General features: G+C 58.6%; 2 protein-coding genes across 2 annotated transcripts in view; both read left to right on the plus strand.

Moving 5' to 3' along the window:
* Positions 1–148, plus strand: part of LOC119710727 (pleckstrin homology domain-containing family N member 1-like) — a 15,636-nt gene extending 15,488 nt beyond the window's left edge. The window contains exon 13 of the mRNA XM_038160115.1: positions 126–148. Coding sequence (XP_038016043.1) covers positions 126–148 — 23 coding nt within the window. The remainder of the gene's footprint in view (positions 1–125) is intronic.
* Positions 149–461: 313 nt separating this feature from the next.
* LOC119710716 (pleckstrin homology domain-containing family N member 1-like) lies at positions 462–20,015 on the plus strand. The gene is made up of 15 exons (XM_038160101.1): positions 462–545; positions 2,121–2,220; positions 5,686–5,823; positions 6,119–6,199; positions 7,308–7,395; positions 8,896–9,020; positions 9,587–9,736; positions 10,380–10,460; positions 12,500–12,569; positions 12,810–12,967; positions 13,466–13,660; positions 14,457–14,702; positions 16,769–16,966; positions 17,545–17,593; positions 18,709–20,015. Exons 1-15 carry the CDS (start codon positions 466–468, stop codon positions 18,879–18,881), a joined length of 1,932 nt encoding a protein of 643 aa, XP_038016029.1. The 5' UTR covers positions 462–465; the 3' UTR covers positions 18,882–20,015.
* The last annotated feature ends 2,967 nt before the right edge of the window (positions 20,016–22,982 follow it).

A 22,982-nucleotide genomic window follows, 5' to 3' on the forward strand; every position in this document is an offset into this window, starting at 1 on the left:
GAGAGCGCTCCGGGATGGGTTTCTGGGCTGATCCTTTGGGGAGAGCGCTCCGGGATGGGTTTCTGGGCTGAATTCCATTTGGGAGAGCGCTCCGGGATGGGTTTCTGGGCTGATCCTTTGGGGAGAGCGCTCCGGGATGGGTTTCTGAGCCGAATTCCTTTCGGGAGAGCGCTCCGGGATGGGTTTCTGGGCTGAATTCCTTTCGGGAGAGCGCTCCGGGATGGGTTTCTGGGCTGAATTCCATTTGGGAGAGCGCTCCGGGATGGGTTTCCCGGCGGCAGCGGCTCGGTGCCGGTGGCTCGGGGTGCATTCCCAGGAACAGGTACCTGGCCCGCCCCTGCCAGCCCGCGGGGCGGGAGCGAGGGGCAGGATCGGCTCCGGGCTCTGCCCACACCCACTCGAGTCCCGGCGGGCGGAGAGCGGCGGCCGGGAGCGATCCCGCAGCGGTCCCGCAACGCTCCCGGCATGGGGAACATCGCCTGCGTCCCGCAGGCTCCCGGCGGCTTCAGGAACTCCTTCCGAAGGAAACCCTCGCTGAAGAAGGAGTGAGTAACCCCCTCCAGCTCCGGGATGTGGCAGCGGGGCTGGATCTCCTGCGGGATCTCTCCCGGCAGGGCATTTCCTATTCCCGGTGGGTTTGGGGGTGCTGGGCAGTGCCAGAGCCTGGGGTCAGCTCGCCCCGAGTGCCTGGGATGGAGTTCTCAGCCGGCAGGGAACGCCAGCCCTCGGGAGAAGCGCCGCCGAGTTAATTTTTGTTTGGGTAATTAGGCTTCCCCCGGCGGGACAGGCTGCGGAACACCTGATATTCCCTGTTTTCACTTGTGAGTGTTCTTATGCACAGTTGTGGTGCTGTTGAGAGAAAACAACATTCCCGCTCCTCAGCCTTTAGGGAGAAAGCCCCAAATCCCAGCACCCTGCCGTAGGATTTGTGTTTGTGAACCCAAAGGAGGAGCAGCACAAAACCTCCGTGAAATCCTTTGGGGGTTTGGGTGCTGGGCTGGCCAGGGCAGCGCTCAGGTACCACGGCCATGGGTGGCTGTCCCAAAATAGGGACAGCCAGGGAATGCACTGCAGCTTCCCAACTTTCCCACTGCTCCCATCAGCACGGACAGAGCTGGAAAAGAGCTCTGGAGGGAACCAGGTGATTCCTCAGGAACCTGTCTGTGTTGGGTTCAGGGTCAGGGCTGTGCCAAAAACCCCCTAAACTCTGCCAGACTGAGGGGTTTCTGATTGAAAGGAGAGCCTGAACTGTCCCCTGTGCTGCCAGAAATCAGGGACAAACCTGTAGGATCCTGAGGAGTTCCTGTGGGGTAAAAGAGAGGGGATCTCTGGGGGAATTAGGGGTAAAAGAGAGGGGATCCCTTGGGGAATTAGGGGTAAAAGAGAGGGGATCCCTCGGGGAATTTTGGAATAAAAGAGAGGAGATCCCTTGTGGTGTTTGGGGTAAAAGAGAGGGGTTCCCTCAGGGAGTTTGGGGTAAAACAGAGGGAGTCTCTTGGGGTATTTGGGCTCTGGGGGTCTCACACCAGGGCCCTGTGGTGGAGCAGCCAAGCCCCAGAGCTCCTCCTGTCCCACTGACTCCCAGCTTCCCACGCTCGTGGGGATTATCCTGGCTTTCTGCTGCAATCTGAGGAAGTCCCAGCACTTCCCAGCAGCACCAGTGGCTGCCTGGGACTGGTGTGCACGCAGGGAGAAACTGGGAGTGGGAGGGAAGGGAGAGGGAAGGCAGCAAGGCAGAAATGAACCCTCCCTGTGAATATCTGCCGTGAAGATCCGTCCCCACCCCAGGGGCTCTGCAGGAGCTGGGTTTGGTCTTTGTGTCCTGCCATGGAACATCTGGGCCTTGTGCTGATTTGGGGGCACAGATGAGCCAAGCTGATCATTTGGCTGAGCAAAGAGCTGTGAAAAAGCAGAAAAACCCCAACAAATGCAGCAAAATCTCGCTCCAGTTCTCCCAGGCTTTGTCATCCCTGGCTGGGCTGGGATGACTCGAAAGCCCGTGACAAATTGTTTGCTTGGTGTCCTGGCTTCCTTATTTCTGGGCAGGATTCACCATGCCTCAGCCTGGATCTGTGTTTTCATGTGTGTTTGGGTTTTTTTTTTCTTCTTTTCCTCTCTAGACAAAATGGCAAGAAAAAGCTACCCAGCTTCTTTGGGATAGATGGAGGCCAGGAGAGAGACACGACCACGGACAAAATCCTGCAGTATATTCCAGCCAAGGCAAGTTCCAACACCTCCAACCCCCTGCCCGCTGCTCCAGGGCTTTATTCCCACCCACCCCAGCACAGCAGCTGGGAAGGACGTTGGGTTTGGGTCTGGGGGTAGCAGCAGCTCTGTCCCAAGGAGATCCCAGGAAGGGATGAGCCCCTCCAGCAGCTGGTGGAGGCGTGGAGGGGACCTGGCTCAGCCAGGGGTGCTGCTGGGAGCCCAGCAGGGACACGGGGACGTGGGGACATCTCCCCCACACCTTTCCTCTGGGTTCTTTTGTTTCTGGGTCGCCTGGGAGGGAAGGGAGAAGCCGAGCGAGCTTTGGCAGGTGGGATGATTCATTCCCACGGAGCACGAGCAGATTAGCCAGGAGCCTGGGAAGGGAATCAGGAAGGGCAGGGCTGCCCCGGGCACGGCCCAGCCTTGTGGCCACATGGCCCCGTTCCCAGCGCTGCTGGGGAAAGCAGAGGGGAGCCAGCAGCCCCCGAGGGCTTGGTGGGTCCTGCTGGGTGGGCCGGGGGTGTGGGTGGAATTCTGGAAGCATTTGGGCTGTGCTGGGTGTTCACGTGGGCAAAGGGAAACTGAGGCACAGGCTCAGTGCCAGGCAGAGGGAATTGCAGGGAAGGCTCCCTGTGGGAATCAGCTGGATCCAAAGGGATCAGGCAGCAAAAACCGTGCCCCAGATGGATCCTGGATTCTTCCCTGGGGAAGCAGGATGAGCTGTCAGAGTTAGTGCATCCTGGAGAAGGAATCCTGGCAGAGGTCATGGGAGATGCTCACCTGGGAACCCCAGGGAGAGCGGGATCTCTCCAGGGATGGAAGGAAGGAGGGTGGAGCAGGTTTTCGGCCTTTACCCTCGCCCGGGGCACAGGGGATGCAAACTCCGGGCTCAGCCGCAAGCTCCCTGTGTGGCCCGGAGGACGCCCGGGCTTTGCCCCTCTCCCCCTGCTGCATTTTTGGCACAGCAGCAGCTGCAGGGCCGGCTCAGAGCAGAGCTGCCAGCACAGGGCAACCTCACAGGAGATGGCATCGCCCGCTCCTGCCCACGACAGGCCACTTGGGACCGGGGCAGGTGACATCCCTGCACCCTCTGTCCCCCCCACAGCCCCTGCCCTGATTCCCACAGCTCCCAGTGACTCCTGGGGGAGGATGTGCCCCTAGAGCCGCTCATTTGGTGTTTTTCCCATGGAGCAGCAGCCCCGGGGCTCCTGCTTCGAGCTGAGCTCTTCCTGCTGCTGATTCACCGCGGGGCTCGGGGGCTGCAGGGGCCGAGCAGTTAATGAGTAACTCGTTCTACCTGTAGGATGAGAACATGTCAGGGCACTTGCACCTCGGGAGGAACCAGGTTTGCAAGGATCGGCGGTGCCTGGGAGCGCTGGGATAACGGGAATGGCCGGGATGGGGCTGCAGGAGGGCACACAGCCCAGGCTGGGGAGGATTCCAGAGGCCCCTCTAGCTTTGGCTGAGGCGTCCCCATGGTGATCCCCAGCAGATTTCAGGGGTGTGATCCCATTTTTCCACGGCCTTGGAGCTGCTCCTGTGCTCAGCCATTCCATCCATCTCCTCAGGCTCACTGCCACCCTTCCCAGGCTTGCTTGGGTGAGGGAAATATTCCATTTGTTCCTTGCCACACGAGTGGCCGTGGAAGCTCTCCCTCTCCCTCCTGCCTGTGGGAGGATCCCTCTGGAAGCTCTTTCCCAACGCTGCTGCTGCATTCCCAGCTCCCAGACTGCTTTTTCTTCTCGCTGCCTTGTTCATTCCTGGGAAATTCGGCTGCCACGTCCCCAGCAGCAGCAGTGCCCCAGCAGCTGGTGGCTGGTGCTGGTTCTTATCTCCGTGCCCATGATTTTATCACTTCACCCTCTCCCCACTCCCAGGTGCTGCTGGTGCCCTTATCCTGTGTTTTGTTATTGCTGTACCTGTGACCAGCTGCTCTTTGCTCTGCATTTGTGACACAAATACCATTTTTCCTACGCTGAGCTGCCCCAGTGAGACATTTACTGGGCACACGGTGTGTTCTCTAAATTCTGTTCCACAGCTGGGAAACTGGAGGGACGATTTAAGCAGGAAAGGGTTAACTCGTGTCCTAAAAACAGCAACCAAATTCAGCAAGGCCCTGGAAGGAGCCCTGTACTCTGCAGGTGAAAGGGTCCTGACCACTTTTGGCTCCATTCCCATTTCTCCGGTTCCATTCCCAGTTCCCCAGCCCCATTCCCAGTTCCTCAGCTCTATTCCCAGTTCCCCAGCCCCATTCCCCAGCCCCATTCCCATTCCCCAGCTCCATTCCCAGCCCCATTTCCAGTTCCCCAGCTCTATTCCCAGTTCCTCAGCCCTATTCCCTTTCCCCAGCCCCATTCCCAGCCCCACTCCCATTCCCCAGCCCCATTCCCAGCCCCATTCCCAGTTCCCCAGGATGTCTGGAGCAGGGCTGACCCCATGCCAGAGGGGTGAGTGACAGAGGGGCCCTGCAGGACCCTGGCTGTCCGTGCTGTGGCTCCTCATCGTCATCCATCACGGGCACACGCAGCTGTCCTGGCACGGCACAGCGGGAACGGGATCGGGAGCGGGGTCAGGAACGGGCGCAGCAGGAATGGGGACGTGCTGGGGGTGTCACCAGCATTGCAGGACCCCAGGGAACCATGCAAACCTCCCCTGGCCCACCCAGTTGTGGCTTGGAATGAATTCCCAGAGTCTGGATGTGCCCAGCAAAGCTCGGGTGCGGGCGGGTGTGGAGCTGAGGGGATCAGTGCTCAGGGTGCAGCACTTCCCTCCTCCCCAAGGACACCAGCCAGCCCCCAGGAACCCGAGGGCTCTTCCCAGAAAAACAGCAGGAAGAGCTTTATCTGCCAGGTGGGGCGAAGTGGGGGGTGTGGGGTTGTGCTCCTGCACAGAGGGAATTCCCATCGAACCGGGAAATCAGGGAAGCCCCCAGCCCCGAGTGCTGCCTCCTCTCCTCGGCCCTGCCTCTCCTGCGGTGCTTCCTGTAGCTTTTCCAGGCTTTTTGCAGGAAAAATCTGCCTCGCAGCTGCTTTTGTGGCTGTGGGGCTCTGCCCCAAAACTGCCTGGCACCCAGAACCCAGAGAAAGAGAGGGGTCTGAGTGGGATCCAGGCTGGGAGAGCTGAGGGATCAGGTGGAATCAGAGCAGAGGAAACCTTTCCACTCCCCCCGTGGAAGGCACACTCAGGGCGCACTGCGATGGTTTTTCTGTGGAGCTGGGACACCCTGACAGTGAAATGTGCCTCTGCCCCCCCTCTTTTGCAGCCCAGAAGCCCCAGCTTTAGGTCAGCATCTCCTCACAGGCTCCCAGCAGCGACCGAGCCCCGGCCCCACGTTGGCAAGGAGACCCAACAACAAACAGCCCATCCTGGGCACCTGCCCAGGGCGCCTTTCCCAGGAATCCCTGCTGGGAAGATGTTCTGGGAATGTCTCTTCCACCAGCTCTGATCTGCTTTTCCCTGTGTGTCCGCATTACTCAGAAGCAGGAAAACCAGAAGGAAAACTTGGACCAGAGGTTCCCCAGCCTGTTCAAGAAGGGCCGAAGGAGAACGGTCGTCAGGAATTTGGGCAAAATGATTTATTACTCCAAGGTCAAGTTTAAGTTCCAGCACTGCCAGGTAAACCTGAGGCACCTCTCTGTGGGGGTTTCTGTGCCCAGGGCTGGTGGAGTCATTGGGAAGGGAGGGGTGATCCTGGGAAATGGGAGCATGGAGAATCCCCTGGGCTGCTCTGGGCGCTGCCACGCGGTGCCCACCTGCTGCCATCCCTGTGGGCACCTGGGGCACTTCCATCAGCACACGTGTGGCCCTTGGAGAAGCTTCTCCGTGCCTGGGATGCAGAGGGAGGCTGGGAGGTGTCCTGAGATAACCCCAAAGGTGTCCTGAGATAACCCCAAAGGCGTCCCTTCCGCAGGAGGTCAACAGCTGCTTCCTGGAGCTGTTCCAGTCCTACCTGTACTTCCAGTCCACAGGTCCCAACGGCCTCACCTACCAGGTAGGGCCTCACCTGGGCAAGCTGGGCTTTGGGCTCTGTGGCCACGCTGGGGGCACCGGGCAGACAAACTCCTGGAGATGTCCCCAAGTCCCTTCCCGGGGATGCCAAACTCCTAAAGGGTGTTTTATCCCAAAGCCTGTCCCCAGAGCAGCTCAGGGTCACCTGGGCCAGGGGTGAAGGAGCCCAGGGGCAGGCAGGAGCAGGTGAGAGGTGACCTGGAGCCACCTTTGTGCTGAGCACCAGGCACAGGGAGCTGAGCCTTGGGAAACCCCAAATCCCCCCTGCCTTGGTGCCCATGGGGGTCTAGGGGGAGTTCTCCATCTGCAGGATGGGCTTTTCCAACATTAATTATTCTGTGGGAGAAGGGGGGAAGAGAAAGCTGGGCCTCGGGGAGCTCTGCTGGCAAACCACTCATGAATCTTTTAACCTGGTGGTGCTGGGGAGTTGCAAATAATGCATAAACTGTTCTGCACCACAGCCAAGCAGCCACAGCTGTGAAACAACAGCCCTGAACGTTCTCTTCCTCCACACAACTGAGGAATGAAAACTGAGCATGTTTGGGAGGTGATTGTCGAATTAGTTCCTCTTAGAAATGATTAATTAGCCTTAAGGTGACTTGAGGTCGATGTAGAACATCAGGAAAACCTCTCCAGTCACCCCCGAGGCAGCCTTCAACTGGAAATTCCCATGTCAGGAGAAAAACAGCATCTCAAACTCTCCTGACTCCTTTAGAAACAGCTCCTGAGTTTATTAATTGTGGAGGAATTAACAATTAATTAATGTGCCCCAAGGCATTGGAGCCATTAGCATCTTCTGTGGAGGTTGTTTAGGGAGCCCAGGAGAGAGAGGACAAAGTTGTCACCTGTTCCTGGGCTTTGGCAGCGTGGGAATCTGAACACGCAGAGTCTGGGAGCTGGACAGCTCAATTTTCCTCTAGGGCCAGTCCCATTCTCTGCCTTTTTCCTGTTAAATCACCATTATTTTGCTGAGGTTTTTCTTAAAATGGAAAGATACAAACACCTGTGGAGTGTAAAGGTATTCCTCAGCGTGGCAGAACATTGCTGCAGGATGGAGCCCAAGGTAACCCCTGCTCTCCTTCCTTCCCCAGGGGCTGCTGCCTCTGAAGGAGCTGGAGGTGCGTGAGCTGGGGGCTGGGCAGAGCCCGGGGCAGCAGAACCACGCTTTCCACATCTCAGGTGGGTCTGGGGGGCTGCTGGGCTCAGGGAGCCCGGGGAGGGGGACAGGGGTGGCTCTGCTCCCTGTGCCAGCCCCGGGGAGCAGCCACAGAGCAGCCACTGCAGCAGCTCCTGTCCCCAGCGTTCCTTTCCTCGTTTTCTCTTCCTTCTGGGCCCTCTTTAGATGTGGGATGGGTGATGCCCTCGGGGTGTGCCCGGGGGTGAGGGTCAGCTGAGGGTCATGCCCTGGCAGCAGGATTCCTGCTGGCTTTAATTTGCATTTAAAGTTGGTGTGAGGAGCTGGATGCCCAGGGAATGCCCTGAGAGCAGCATCACGCAGGGAAACCCAGGGAGGAGGAAACAGGAGAGCTCCAGAGCCACAGACACGTGGATGCCTCAGAAAACGCTCGACACCAAATTGCTGTCATGGGTTTGGAGTCACTCAGGAGTCTCTGCCCCGGTTCCCCACCTCTGCTTTGTTTACCCTGCATTTCCTGCAAGCCAGACACACTTCAAAGGCTCAGTGAAACGTTGTTTATAAATAATGCAGGAATTAGGGCACTAAAGATACCACAGAAGGGCAAAGTCCCTCCCGTTTATCCGCCTTATCTGGGTACCTCCAAGTCCCACAGCGGCAGATCCTTCTGAGCCTGCAGCGAGCAGGGTTTAATATGGGCCGAGAGGTAAATTATTAATCACAACATCCACTCTGCATCCTGCCAGGAATGGTTATTGCCCTCAGCAGCCTGTGCTGGGAGCAGGTAGCGCAGGGTGTGGGAGGCTGTGCTCATGCCCTGAGATGAGTGAGAGCTGGAAACTCTAAAATCAACAAGCTGCAGGGCTGTCCCTCCCTCTGAGGGGATGTCTGGAGTCATCCTCAGCTTGGCTGGCACGGGTTAGACTCAGTGAGGCAATAAATAAACAAACAGTGCCAGAAAGCTACTGGTGTTCTGCATCTGGAGAGCCAGGGTGAAACTGGGAGAGAACGCAGGGCCTTCTGCTGAGGGAGCAGCACTTGGGACAGCCCCTGCCCACGGAGAGCCTTGCCACAAACTGCTGGGGGGTTTGAAAGCTGAAACCCACCTCTGGAGGTCAGGCTTGGCTTGTGGGCTGACTTTGGGATTTGTTCTTGGCCTGGTTTGGGGTTTAAAAGTGTCTGACAATGAGGGCTTGGTGTTTGTGAGAAGGCCGATGTGACAAAAGGGTGGCAGGGAGGACTGGAGGGGGGTGGCAGCAGAGCTCTGGTGTCCCCACACCCCGAGGAGGGCTGAGCAGTGTGCCAGCTCTGCCACGAGGGCTGGAGGGGGGTGGCAGCAGAGCTCTGGTGTCCCCACACCCCGAGGAGGGCTGAGCAGTGTGCCAGCTCTGCCTTGAGGACTGGAGGGGGGTGGCAGCAGAGCTCTGGTGTCCCCACACCCCGAGGAGGGCTGAGCAGTGTGCCAGCTCTGCCAGCTGGCTCCCGATGGATGCTGCCACCCCTGCCCAGCTCTGCTCCGCTCACCCCGGCTCTCCCACCCCCAGGGCCCCTGCTGAACCCCCTGGTGGTGTTCTGCCAGTCCGAGGCCGAGCTGAAGCAGTGGCTGTACCACCTGGAGAAGCAGATCCAGCTCTGTGGAGGGAGCCTGGCCTTGCCCCTGCTGTCCCAGGTGGGTGCCCCACAGCCATGTCCACTGCTGGCTCCCAGCTGGGACACTGGGGTGGATTCCCTTTGGGGGGCTTTCCTGAGGGAAAAAAGGGTGCAAAAAGAGCTTGCAAGAGGGGTCTGAGAGCCACTGGCAGGGGGGATGTGCTGGGAGGAAGAGCTGCCACCCATGGGTGCCACCAGCAGCACAACCTCCATGGGATCAGAGCGTGGGTCAGCCTCAGAGAAGCTGTCACGCTTTTGGGTGCTTGTGCAACCACCCAGAGCTTGCAAAACATCAGCAGGAGGAGGAGGCTGAAGCCTAGAAAACAGAGAGGAATTGTCTCTCCCAGTCCCTGAGGGTGTTTTAATTCCCTCCCCACCTGTCAGACAGAAATGTCCCCCTTGGAAAGGCATTTCCAGGTGATGCTCGGTGTGGAGAATGACAATCCATTCCCAGCTGGAAAACTGCCTCCTGCCCAGATTTATCTGTTCTTTCCTGCTCCTGCCACCCCAAAAAAGCCTCCCGAGGTGGGGCAGGCCCTGGCTGAAGGCAGGGGAGGCCGGGTGGTCAGTGTGTGCTGTCCCTAGAGCGGCTGGACGCAGCGCGCCGGTGACAAGGACGAGCTGCGCTGGTCCGTGCAGAACCTGCCCGTGCAGGACTGGAGGGGAACCCAGCGGGAATCCCTGGGAGAAATCCTCTGTGTGTCCAAGGTGAAGCTCCAGCACCTGCCCTTCCAGGTAGGACACGGCTCTGGGGACAGAGGGACGGAGGGAGGGATCCAGGAATGGATGGAGGGAGGGATGGATGTGGATAGATCCATGGATGGATGGAGGGATGGATGGATGGAGGGATGGAGGGATGTGGATAGATCCATGGATGGATGGAGGGAGGGATGAATGGAGGGATGGAGGGATGGATGTGGATAGATCCATGGATGGATGGATGGAGGGATGGATGGAGGGATGGATGGATGTGGATAGATCCATGGATGGATGGAGGGAGGGATGGAGGGATGGATGGATGTGGATAGATCCATGGATTGAGGAATGGAATCACTGGTGCAGGCCATTTCTGAGCACAGGGAGCAGCCTGGCCCTTCCCAAAGCCATCTCTGGGCACAGGGGAGCAGCCTGGCTCTTCCCAAATCCATCTCTGAGCACAGGGGAGCAGCCTGGCCCTTCCCAAAGCCATCTCTGGGCACAGGGGAGCAGCCTGGCCCTTCCCAAAGCCGTTTCCCAGCACAGGGAACAGCTCAGCTCAGCTCAGCTGTTCCCAGAGCCCTTGTCCCAGGCTGCTGTCAGGAGGACAAAGGCCAGGGCTCTCCAGCTCTGAGCCCTGGCTGTTCCCAGGGATCCAAGCCTCTCCCTGTCTGCTCCCCAGGAGCAGCACGACCGGCTCCTGGTGCTGTACCCCTCCACGCTGGTGATCGTGTCCGAGGAGCCCGGCGGCCTCTGTTTCAAGGTGAGCTCCTCTCAGAGCATCCTGCTGCTCTCCACCTGCATTCCCCGAGCTCCTGGTGCCCCTCCCGTGCCAGCTGGCAGGGAGCAGGCACAGGGATGGTGCAAGATCCCTTCCCACGAGAAACACCTTGCACTCCTCCGGCAGCCCAGGGGGAAGGAGCTGCCTGCCAAGGAGTCTCTGGGAGGAGGAGGAGGAGGAGGGAGGCTGTGCTGGCAGGGAGCCCGGCCCTCCTGCTGCAGACAGGAGCTGGCACAGCCCCAGAGAGCCTCTCAGGGGGCTTTGCCCCCCAGGCTCTGTGCCACGGGACCACTTTGGAGCTGGGAGCAGCCTGGCGGCACAGCTGATGCTGTGGGGAAGGGCACGGGAGGGGACAGGAGGGGAGGGGTGGGGAGGCTGCTGCTGGTGCAGCGCTGGCAGCGTTCTCCCTCTGCGGGAGCAGAAGGGACAGCAGGGACAGGGAGCATCCCAAGGGATGCCAGAGCAGCTTCTCTGCTGTGTCTGCCTGTGGGAGCAGCGCTGGAGCCTCAGCACAGGCAGGCAGAGGCACTGAGCAGTCAGAATGGCCCTAAAATCCACCAGTGACATCCCCGGTGGCACTTGGGGACACAGCTGAGTGGGAGCACGGCTGTGCTGGTTAATGGCTGGGCTCGGCGGTGCTCCAGGGCCTCTCTGCCCTTCCCTTCCTGTGATTCTGTGATCTCGAGCATCGCTTGATGGCTCACTCAGAGCTCTCTGCTCCTCCTGTGCTGGAACAAATGTGCCAAAAGGAGCAGTGACCTGTCTGTGACCCCGGAGCTGCTGCTCTGCTGCATCCCTGAGTCACCGAGCCAGGGACAAACAACCCTGCAGAGCTGCAGGCTGTGAAACGCACCGTGAACCCCCCGGGGCCCTGCTCCACGCGGCTCCTCATCCTGCAGAACGCTTCTGTCATCCCTGGGAAGAGCATCTCCCGGGAGGCTCCTTGCCGGGAGCAGGCCAGGAGCGGGCAGAGCTCTCCCCATCCCCGAGCAGCTCTGGATGGCGTTTTCCAGCAGCTGGGACACGCCCCAGGCACAGCCTGGTTTCGGGAATGTGCCGTTTGCAGCTCCTGGGAATGGGGCACCACGCGAGGGGGCTGGGCTGGGCTCTCCCATGAGCTCATCTCTTTTGAAACCCTAAACCTGCCCCGTGCGATGCTCCCTTCCCGGGCGATGCTCCCTTCCCACGGTGCCGCGGTCCCGGGGCTGATTCACCAGCCTGTGACAGGAACCTGCTCTTCCACAGGCGTGTCAGGGCACGGCAGCCTCCTGCGGGGCCGCTGCACTTCCCCTGCCCGCAGCTCTGCTCTGCAGCTTCACAGCGACCGCAGCAGCCGCCCCTGCCAAGGCTGTGGGGCAGGAAGGGGCTGGCACGGGGCTCACCCCGATCCTCCGGTGGGAAAAGGCCCCGGGCGAGGTGGAAACCAGCGAGGGGGAGCTGCTGGGGGGGCTGGAGTTATCTGTGGGATGTTGGGGAGCTCCCCGACGTGGGACTTTATCCAGAGGGGGTGTCAGCACCAGGAGGCAGCAGGAAATCTGCTGGGATGTGCAGGAGGCAGCAGGAATTCTGCTGGGATGTGCAGGAGGCAGCAGGAATCTCACTGGGATGTGCAGGAGGCAGCAGGAATCTCACTGGGATGTGCAGGAGGCAGCAGGAATCTCACTGGGATGTGCAAGAGGCAGGAATCTGCTGGGATGTGCAGGAAGCAGCAGGAATCCTGCTGGGATGTGCAGGAGGCAGCAGGAATCTCACTGGGATGTGCAGGAAGCAGCAGGAATTCCACTGGGATGTGCAGGAGGCAGCAGGAATCCTGCTGGGATGTGCAGGAGGCAGCAGGAATTCCACTGGGATGTGCAGGAGGCAGCAGGAATCCTGCTGGGATGTGCAGGAGGCAGGAATCCCGCTGGGATTGCCCCTGTGGGAGCAGAGTCTGGCTGCCCGGGTGCCCCAGAGCTGAGCCCCATGGCACGGACAGGAGCTCTGCTGGCTCCATGATCCCAACCCTGCCCCTCTCTCGACAGGGAGAGCTCCCCCTCAACGCCATCCAGGTGCTTTTTGAGGAGAACGACAAAAGCTCCTTTCTAATCGAAGGTGGGTGTCCCGCACGGGGGGAGGACCTGGCACAGCCACGGGGGGCTCGGGGGTGGCGCGGGGCACCCTCCTGCTGGGCAGCCAGGATCCCTGACCTGGGGAATTTGGGATGCTCTGTGTCCTGGCAGGAGGGCAGCACGGAGGGCAGAGCATTCCCTCTGCCCCCCAGATCCCCTGGAATGCGGGGCGGGATGGATCGGGGGCTTTCTGAGGGATCAGCAGTGGGGGATGTTTTTCCAGGCCGGCTGATAAACTCCATCCGGGTGACCTGTCCCAGCTACCAGGACTACCAGGAGTGGCTCTACTGCCTCAAAACCGCCCAGTTCCGAAACGCAGACTCCTCCCTGTCGGGCTCCGAGAGCTTCTCTGTGGGGTCAAAGCCGCCACCGCCCAGCCAGGTACGGGATGCTGGAGCTCTGGGTGGGAAGCCACGGCTGTCCCATCTGTGTGACACCCCGGTGACACTGCTCGAAGCTGCCAGCAAGCAGCTGGGGATTATTTAAATAATTATTTATTAGTTTGGAATTATTTAAATTATTAATAGAGGGCATTGTACAGGCAAAAAGTGACATTGGTTTCCTTCAAAAGCAGAGGCTGGGCACGGCCTGTGACAGGGCTGGGCAGTGAGGCACTGGCACAAGGACAGGGATGGGTTTTGGACTCCATGATCCCCGTGGGTCCCTTCCAAGTTGGGATATTCTGGGATTCCTGCAAGGAATGGGAGCCAAGCTGGGGTGGGGCTGGCTGCCTGGCACCCTTTCCCTGCTGGGCACCCCTCATCCCCTTCACTCACCCCAAAACCAGCACATCCACACCCCGCTGCTGCCCATGGGGACACAGCCAGAGCCCAGGGACTCGAGGGCTGCGTCCCCAGGGATGTCCTTGTCCCCGTGCAGTTCCCCAGCAGTGGGAGGGGATCCCTCAGCTCTGATGGCCGGACGAACTCCTGGGCGTCCGGAGGGAGAGTGACCACGCTGACCCAGCTGTCCCAGACCAGCGGCTCCCTGCCCGACGGCCACTCCTTCCTGCTGAGCCCCGAGGGCAGGCTGCTCGAGGAGCCCCTCTCCCCTGGCTACTCCCAGCCTCTGCATGTAAGTGAGCCCCAAAACCAGCCTGGTGTGCCTGTGGGGATCCCCTGGGGTGGGGCTGGACGCTGCCTTTGGGGCTGGCAGTGTTTGCTGTGGGGTTGGAGCAAATCCCTGCCTGCAGGCTGGGCTTGTCCTGGCTCAGCTGGGTCAGGGAAAAGGCTGCTGAGGGAGCCCAGATCCAGTCCCATCCCAGTCCTAGTTCCAGTCCCGTCCCAGTCCCATCCCAGTCCCAGTCCTAGTCCCAGTCCCATTCCAGTTCCAGTTCCAGTTCCAGTCCCATCTCAGTTCTAGTTCCAGTCCCATTCCAGTCCCAGTCCTAGTCCCAGTCCCATCTCAGTTCTAGTTCCAGTCTCATTCCAGTCCCATTTCCAGTCCCAGTCTATCCCAGTTCCAGTCCCAGTCCTATTCCAGTCCTAGTTCCAGTCCCATTCCAGTCCCATTTCCAGTCCCGTCCCAGTTCCGGTTCCAATCCCAGTTCCAGTCCCATCCCATCCCATCCCAGTCCCAGTCCCAGTCCCAGTCCCAGTCCCATGCCAGTCCTCCGCCCTGTACTAGAGCTCTTGGGGGTTACAGAAGGGCAATCAGGAGGTTCCAAGGCTGGCAAATCCCAAGATGAAAGCTGCAGGGGGTGGAGGTGGTGGCCGGGCAGGGTTTTTGCTGTGCCCCAGGGCAGGAATCACACACCCGGGGATGGCAGAGCGTGTGGGGCAGGAGCTCGGCACTTCCTGAGCCCGGAGCGATGCCCGTGTGCATTCCCACCCGAGGAGAGCCAGCTCCAGGCTCTGTCCTCTCATCGCAGAGCCTGGCACAGCCCAGCTGGCCCAGCTCAGCGCTGCCCACGCAGGAGCTGCGCAGGGGGAACAGCGCCAGGAAATCCAAGGGCAAGAGCAGCGGGCAGCAGGTGCCCAGCCAGGAGCCGGAGAGGAGCGTCTGCAGCCTCATCCCCGAAAACCCCAAGGCAGAGATGCAGTCCCCGGTGTACCAGGAGCCCTACTCAGCACAGGCCTCCCAGCAGCACCCCCTGGCACAGCTGGAGCTGGGCAGGGTAAGGGGTGGCTGGGGATGGGATCGGGATGGGGGTGGCATCAGGATGGATGCGGGATGGATGAGAAATGGGGCTGGAGGTGGGATGGAAATGGAGGTGGGAAGGGGCTGGATGTGGGATGGGGATGGATTGGGATGGAGGTGGGATGGGGATGGGATGGGGATGGATGTGGGATCAGGATGGATGTGGGATCAGGATGGAGGTGGGATGGGGATGGATGCGGGATGGAGGTAGGATCAGGATGAATGTCAGATGGGGCTGGGTGTGGGATGGATGTGGGATGGGAATGGGTGTGGGATGGGGCTGGATGCAGGATGGGGATGGATCCTCCTGCCTGGGAAGAGCAAGGTTCACCTTTCCCTGCCGGTGCTGCTGGCAGGGACAGGGCCCTGGCAGGTGCTTCAGAGCAGGTGTGAAAGCATTGCCATGGGAAAAGGGGCCGTGGGAGGGAGGTTGCACATGGAGCAATGCCTCCCAGAGCCCTGGGATGTGGGCACCGGCTCCTGAGACAATCCATGAGTAGGAGGTTATTGCCTCATGGGACACAGCCTCCTCTTCCAAGGGTTTTCCAGCATGTCTCCATCAGTTTTTTAGTGTGATGCCTCTTTCCCAACCCTTCGGTGACTGTTCCCTAAGGAATTCCCCTCCTTGGCTCAGCCAGGAGTCAGCCCCATCCCCCCACAGGGATCAGCAACATTTGGGACTTTATTTGCAGGGCCATTCCCTGCTCCAGCCCCTCCTGGGGACGAGCTGCCAGTGCCCCGTCCCCGTTTCCATCCTGCCTTGGGGCTGAACAGACAGAGCTGGGTGGGAGTTGAGCCCTCAGCAGCTCCCAGCTGCTCCCCTTTGCACTGATCCCTCCACTCCCAGTTCCCCCAGTGCTCCCAGCGGGGTCTCCTGCGGGAGCTGCTGCCTCCAGCCAGGCTCCTGCCTCCAGCAGTTGTGCCCGGGGCTGTTCCTTTCCCTGCCATCTGAGCGGGGATGGGAACTCCAGAGCTGCATTTCGGGGTGGGGCAGGGCCCAGCAGAGTTCCCTGTTCCCTCCGGGCAGGGCAGGACAGAGGGGAGCAGGTTTCCCCTGCCTGGTCACCGGCTGCACATCACAACCACCAGACAAAGGCAGGGAGCAGGCTGAGCCAGGCTCCCGAAACTGGAGATGAGTCAGAGCCAGAGCCCGCTCTGGCCACCCCAAAAATCCCAGCTGAGATAAGGGAGTGCCTGCTAAAGGCCACATTTCTGCTTCTGAGAATCTGATAGGGAAAGGCTTCCTGAGTCATCCCCACCCTGGGGTGACCCCCTTCCCTGCAGGGCCTTTCCTGGCTCTTCCCTGCCCTTCTGCACCCCCTGAACAGCTTTTACCCTCCTTCCTTCACCCCTGAGCTGCTTTCATCCTCCTTCCTTCACCCCAAGCAGCTTTTACCCTCCTTCCTTCACCCCTGAGCTGCTTTTATCCTCCTTCCTTCACCCCAAGCAGCTTTTATCCTCCTTCCTTCACCCCTGAGCAGCTTTCATCCTCCTGCCTTCCCCTGTGGCCAGCTCCCAGCACACCTGAGCCTCACGGGGGTGAGCCCTGGCCTCTGTGTCCCACCTGGGCAGAGCTGCTGGGGAGGGCAGAACCAGCAACCCTTGCTTGGCCTGAATGTGCTGCCAGCAGGGCTGGCTTTGGGGTGGGCAGCGCCAGGTGGGCAGCACCAGGTGGGCATTCCCCAGCTCTGCCCAGCCAGGATCCATCCTGGGGCTGGATTTGGGGTGGGCAGCGCCAGGTGGGCAGCACCAGGTGGGCATTCCCCAGCTCTGCACAGCCGGGGTCCATCCTGGGGCTGGATTTGGGGTGGGCAGCACCGGGTGGGCATTTCCCAGCTCTGCACAGCCAGGATCCATCCTGGGGCTGGATTTGGGGTGGGCAGCGCCAGGTGGGCAGCACCAGGTGGGCATTCCCCAGCTCTGCCCAGCCAGGATCCATCCTGGGGCTGGATTTGGGGTGGGCAGCGCCAGGTGGGCAGCACCAGGTGGGCATTCCCCAGCTCTGCACAGCCGGAGTCCATCCTGGGGCTGGTTTTGTTGCAGTTCCTGCAGTGCCACGGGCAGACAGGACGGGCCCAGGGGACTGTGCCAGGTGCCCAGCAGCTGTCCCTGGAGCAGTGGCACTGCCAGCCCCTGCCGGGACACTGCAGGGAGGTGCCCACGGTCCCCATCTACAGCACCCCGGGCACCTCACGCCGGCTGCAGCTGCGGGCACCTGCCCAGGGCTCCTACCTGGAGGAGGTGAGGCTGGGAACTGCCCTGTGGGGTGCAGGGGACACTCGGGGGGGGGCAAGGGACACTCAGGGGGTGCTGGGGACACTCGGGGGGTGGTGGGGACAGTCAGGGCACTCAGAGGATGCAAGGGGACACTCAGAGGATGCAGGGAGACACTTGGGGATGCAGGGGACACTCGGGGATGCAGGGGGACACTCAGGAGGTGCAGGGGGACACTCAGAGGATGCAGGGGGACACTTGGGGATGCAGGGGACACTCAGGGGGTGCAGAGGACATTCAGGAGGTGCAGGGGACACTCAGGGGGTGCAGGGGGACACTCAGGGGGACACGAGGTGCAGGGGACACTCAGGGGGTGCAGAGGATATTCGGAAGGTGCAGGGGACACTCGGGGGGTGCAGGGGACACTCAGGGGGTGCAGGGGACATTCAGGAGGTGCAGGGGACACTCAGGGGGTGCAGGGAAACAAAGCTGGGCTCCCATCTGGCCTGGGGTGCTCCCTGCAGGGATGAGGCCGATGCCCCCCGGGCAGTGCCCCAGGCTGGCACAGCCGTGCCACCCTCACCAGGCTGTGCCTCTCTCCCCAGAGCCCCTCGCTGCCACGGGAACACCGGGGCCCTGAGCTGCCAACCCCAGGTGAGGCCCCCGCGCTGCCCCAGCCCAGCCGGGCTGTGCCCCATCCTGCCCTGCCCTGCCCTGGCACCCCTGCCCTGGCACCGCCTGCCCTGCCCTGCCTTGGCACCCCCAGCCCTGGCACCCCCTGCCCTGGCACCCCCTGCCCTGCCCTGCCTTGGCACCCCCTGCCCTGGCACCCCAGCCCTGGCACCCCCTGCCCTGGCACCTTGGTTAATGAGGATTTTGGACTTTCTCTGTTAGCAGACACTGCCTTTTAACAGAGAACACCACCTTTGACCTGAGGCCGTAGAGAAAAACTTTTAAAATTAAATAATGAAACTTGGATATTAAATATTATTATTAACTTATATAATTATTATATATAAATGATATAATTAATATAAATATTGTATATAATTATGTATTTATATACATAAAATATATAAATATTATATATCTAGAATATATTAATTTTATTTATACATCTATTAAAAATTATAAATATAAATATTCCTCCCCATTTCCCTGCAGATGGCACCTGCCCCTGCCAGGACTCCGCGCCCCACCACAATAATTATAATTATATTATATATGGATTTTTTTAATGTTTCTATGTATACATATATATATAAAATTATATATTATATGCTATATATATAATATAAATATATATTTTCTATTTTATAAAAATATTTATATGTAATATTATTTAGATATTCTATTTTATATATAATATATTATATATATTATATATTATATAATATGTAATATATAGTATAATATAATATAGTATAGTATAATATAATATAATATAATATTGCATAAAAATATATAATATATAATATATACTATACTATAATATAATATAGTATAGATTGTATATTATATATTATATATTATATTATTTAAATTTATATTTTATATGTACTGTTTTATATTACATATAAATATATGTATTTATAATAGTATGAATCATTTATTTATATCTTATATATTTAATATTATAATAATATATATCTATAATATATAATAAATAAAAATAAACAAATAAATAAATATAAATATATATATATAAAATAAATAAACCATTCTATCTGGACCCGCAGCTGTAACTCTGCAATGCCGTGTCCCTGCAGATGTCCCCTGTGCCCTGGCCGATGCCGGCTGTCCCTGCCGGGACTCCAGCTCCTACCACGACTACGCCGAGCTGCAGAGCTTCCAGAGCGACCTGAGCTACGACAACCTGTGGGAGGCGGAGGGGAAGGAGCCGGGCAGCCCCCGCGGGGCGCCGCCGGTGTTCCAGGTCTGAGCGGCCCCGGCGCGGGAGAGCCCCGGTGGGGCCGGGAGGAGCCCTGAGCTCTGCCCCCGTGGTGCAGGGGCCGGTCCCTGCCCCGGATCCCAGCGTGGGGCCGAGCAGAGCGGCCCCGGGAGGCGGCTGTGCCCTGGAGGCTGCTGGAAAAACCAGCTCTGCCCCCTGAAAACCCCGAGCAGCGCGGGCCAGGCTCCCTCGGGGGAAGGGGACTCGTGTTCAGAGGGGGAAGCCAAAGGGTGCCTGGCTTGGTTGGATTCCTTCGCACCCTCAGCTGGGCAGAGCCTCCCCCAGCGAGCTCTGGAGGCTGCCAGGATGCCCAGGGCATTCCTTCCCCATCCTGGCAGCTCACAGCCTTGTCCTCCTGCGAGAGCAGAGGCAGCAGATGGAGGGGGAAAACCCCAAACCCCCAAAAACCAGGTCTGAGCACAGTGGGGTTTTCTTTCCACCTCGGTTCCTTCCTGCCAGTGCTGCTTCCAAACCTGGTGCCGGGAAAATGCCGGGTGATCTGTGCTCCCCGAGGTCCTCCCTGCAGAGGAAACCCCAAATCCCCCCAAATCTGGGGATCCCTCCTTTCCTCCCTGCCCTGGGCTCACCCCAAATGCTGCCTGTGGCTGTCCAGGCAAGGAGGGCAGAAAATCCCCCCCAGGAGAAACTGCAGGGCAGGCAAAGCGACCAGAGCGGTGCCAGGGGGGCTGGGGTGTCCCTGATGTCCCTCTGGGCCCCTCCAGAGCCAGGACAGCACACAAACAAGGGACACAGTCTCAGGGTTGTTATTTCCCAGCCCCTCGGGCCAGATCCCTTGGAAGGTCAGCAGCAAATCCAAATGTTTTCACCTGAGGCTCTGAGTTCTTAACCTTTGTTCCCCGCGGAGGCTGCAAACCAAACACAGCAGCAAAACCCCTGCTCTGGTTCTTTCTCTGCTGCAGCCACAGCCATTTGTACTTGAATGTCTCTGGTTGTATTTTCGGGTTTTTTCGGGAGGTGCCCAACAAAGTTCACATGTAGAGGCTGGGTGGGATCTGGGGATTTAAATGTAAATGTGGCTGGCTGAAGAGCCGTTGGATTTTCCAGCTGTGGCTGGAGTTCAGTTCTGTAAAACACGTTCAGGAGTGTGGGGGTTCAGGTCTTGGAGCTGTTGCTGTTTTCTCTCAGGTTTGCTCTGCTTTTGGGGAGGATTTGTGTCTGATAAGCCCCAAAAGATGGATTTATTCTGAGCAAAACCATGCTGGGGGACACCCCAAATGCGCTGGGAGGTCTCCCTGCCCCTGAGGCAACACTCTGAGGGTCACCATCATATTTTAACTGACTTGCAACAGCAAAACCTGCAACGATCAGAGGGGGAGATCCCCTTCCTGCTGATATTAAAGCTCCCTGTGGATTTCTGAGACTGGACAATCCCAATGTGCGTCCCCTGGGATCACTCCCCTCTCTTTGACAATCCCAATGTGCGTCCCCTGGGATCACTCCCCTCTCTTTGCCATCCTCTGCTTCGGGGGAGGTGAATCTCTGCCCGTCACTGCTGCCCTGGGGGCTCTGTCCAGGAGGATTTCCAGGCTCCTCAGTGTCCCCAGCTCGGGTCAGGCTCCTGTTATCCCTCAATCCTTGGCCAAAACATCCCCAGGGCTTCTCAGGACCTGGGTTTGGGTTTTCCCTATTTGGATGCTGGTCCAGGTGGGTTTGTGGCTGTAAAACTCCCCCCTCCTGCTTTTCCTCCAACACCTTTCTCAGCAGACTCAGGATTTAAGAACTGGTTTATTTCGAGCACCACCAGACCTGTCTGGGTTCCACTGAGGTGGAAATTGGTCCCTGCAGACACACAAAAACCTCCTCAACCCCGGCCACTGCGCCCATCCTTCCCCCGGCTGCAGCAGGAACCGTGGGTTTCTCTCTGCTCCCTGATTTTTAAGCCACAATTCCAAACTTATTTTCCTCAAAGAATAAACAGCAAAATTTAGGGGGGGAAAAAAATGAGCAGAAAGCAGAGCTTGTAACCTGCTCCTTTGGTTTTGGGAGCTGGGAGAAATTCTCTGCGGGACAGCACAGGGTGGAGCAAAAAGCTGTTGCTGTATTTTTATTGTCTGTACGGGGACGTTTGACAGCCGAGGCTCGGGAAGGAGCCGCCCCTCCGTCCCCGGGGATGTTCGGGATCCGCTCCGGGCTGCGATGAGCAACTCCCCGAGCGCCCTGTGGGTGGGAGAATCCACCAAAACATCCAAGGGCCGCAGCACTTGGAGCTTCTGCCGCTCCTGCCTCTGCTCTGCCGGGGCTGGCACGGCACCAACCCCCAAAAAACCCCTCTGCAGGGCGGCGAAAATTCCGCAGAAATCCCCATGGGAAGCTCTGCTCTGGTTTGGGCAGCGAGAGGTGAAGGGAAAGTCAGAATGGAGGAAAAATCGGAGTGAAAAAAAATCCGAGTGAAAAAAAAAATCGAGGGAAGGAAAATTGAGACTGAAGGGAAAATCAGAGGGAAGGAATAATCAGAGTGAAGAAAAATCCGAGGGAAGAAGAATCCGAGGGAAGGAAAATTCAGAGGGAAGGAAAAATCAGAGTGAAAGAAAAATCCGAGGGAAGGAAAATTCAGAGTGAACAAAAAATCAGAGAGAAGGGAAAATCAGAGTGAAGGAAAAATCAGAGTGAAGGAAAAATCAGAGTGAAGAAAAATCTGAGGGAAGGAAAATTCAGAGTGAACAAAAAATCAGAGGGAAGGGAAGATCAGAGTGAAGGAAAAATCAGAGTGAAGAAGAATCAGAGTGAAGAAAAATCCGAGGGAAGGAAAATTCAGAGGGAAGGGAAAATCAGAGGGAAGAAAAATCAGAGGGAAGGAAAATTCAGAGTGAAGGAGCTGCTGCGGCCAAAGCCATTCCCGGGAAAGGGGGGAGAGGCATCCCTGGGTGTCGGGCGGGATGAAATACGGGGCAGCTCCTCGGGCCGCACCTGCCTGACTTTTTCATGTGCCTGGCACTGCCGAGGTGTCAGATGAGGGAGCTACGTGCGGGGACAGCGAGGGAGGGCGGGCAGCAGCCTCGGGGCACGCAGGATGCACCGGAGGTCGCTGTGATTGTGCCGGCTGAGGTGCGAGGTCCCGGCTGCCACCCATCCCTCGGTCCCGGCAGCTTTTGTCTGGGAGAAATCCTTGGGTATATTGAATTAGCGAGGTTTAATCTCCATTCTGGCCGTGGACAGCAATCCCAGGCATGCTCGGCCTTGCCGTGAGGCAGAGCAGAGAGCTGGAAAGGTCAGGGAATAAACCAAGCATTAAAATTTCAGGCTGCTCTGCTCCCTGGCGGAGCGTGGCAGAGGCTCCCGGGTCCCCCGAGACCCGCAGGACCTTTCAGTAATTCCTTTCACTCCTGCAGCCAGCTGAGAGCCTCCAGCTGCTGAAATATTCATCACATCTCTCCTTGCAGGGAGGATCAGAGCAGTGGGGAGCGACCTGTGGGCTCTGCTGGCACTGCTCTGGCTGCCAAGCGCTGCTGGCCGAGCTCCGGAGGGTCACACAGCAAATACCACAGCCAGCAACGGGTGACAGGCACCTCCTGTCCCCCCAGAGCACTCCTGGGGACAGCACTGGGGTGCAGGCATGGAGACAGGGGGATATTCCCCCCCAGGACACCGAGCCTGTCCCTGCTGGAGCAGCTCAGGGACAGCCAGGAGTCACTGTGCCCACCCCAAGGGGTGCCCTCTGGAGCAGGGCAGGTCCCCAGAGCCAGGGGATGGCCCGGGATAGATCCAGGAGTCACTGTCCCCACCCCAAGGGGTGCCCTCTGGAGCAGGGCAGGTCCCCAGAGCCAGGGGATGGCCCGGGACAGATCCAGTCCCTGGGCCAGCCGTAAATCACTCGGGCCGGGGGTGAAGCCCGTGGTTTCCAGCCCAGCTGAGGTGCAGCTCTGGGGTGGGGGAGCAGGAGGGGATGGGGGCTGTGCCCGCTGCCCACTGATCTGCTCAGAGCTCCTGAGCCAGGAGGGAGCTGGGGACGGGGCTGCTGTGACACCCGGGGCTGCCTCAGAGGGGCAGGAACAGGGACACAGGGGACACAGCCCCACGGCCCTGCCTGCTCTGTGCCCAGGGCTCCAGACCCGTCAGCTCCTGCAGCTCTGG

Source organism: Motacilla alba, chromosome 21 (assembly GCF_015832195.1).
Source record: "Motacilla alba alba isolate MOTALB_02 chromosome 21, Motacilla_alba_V1.0_pri, whole genome shotgun sequence".
NCBI lineage: Eukaryota > Metazoa > Chordata > Aves > Passeriformes > Motacillidae > Motacilla > Motacilla alba.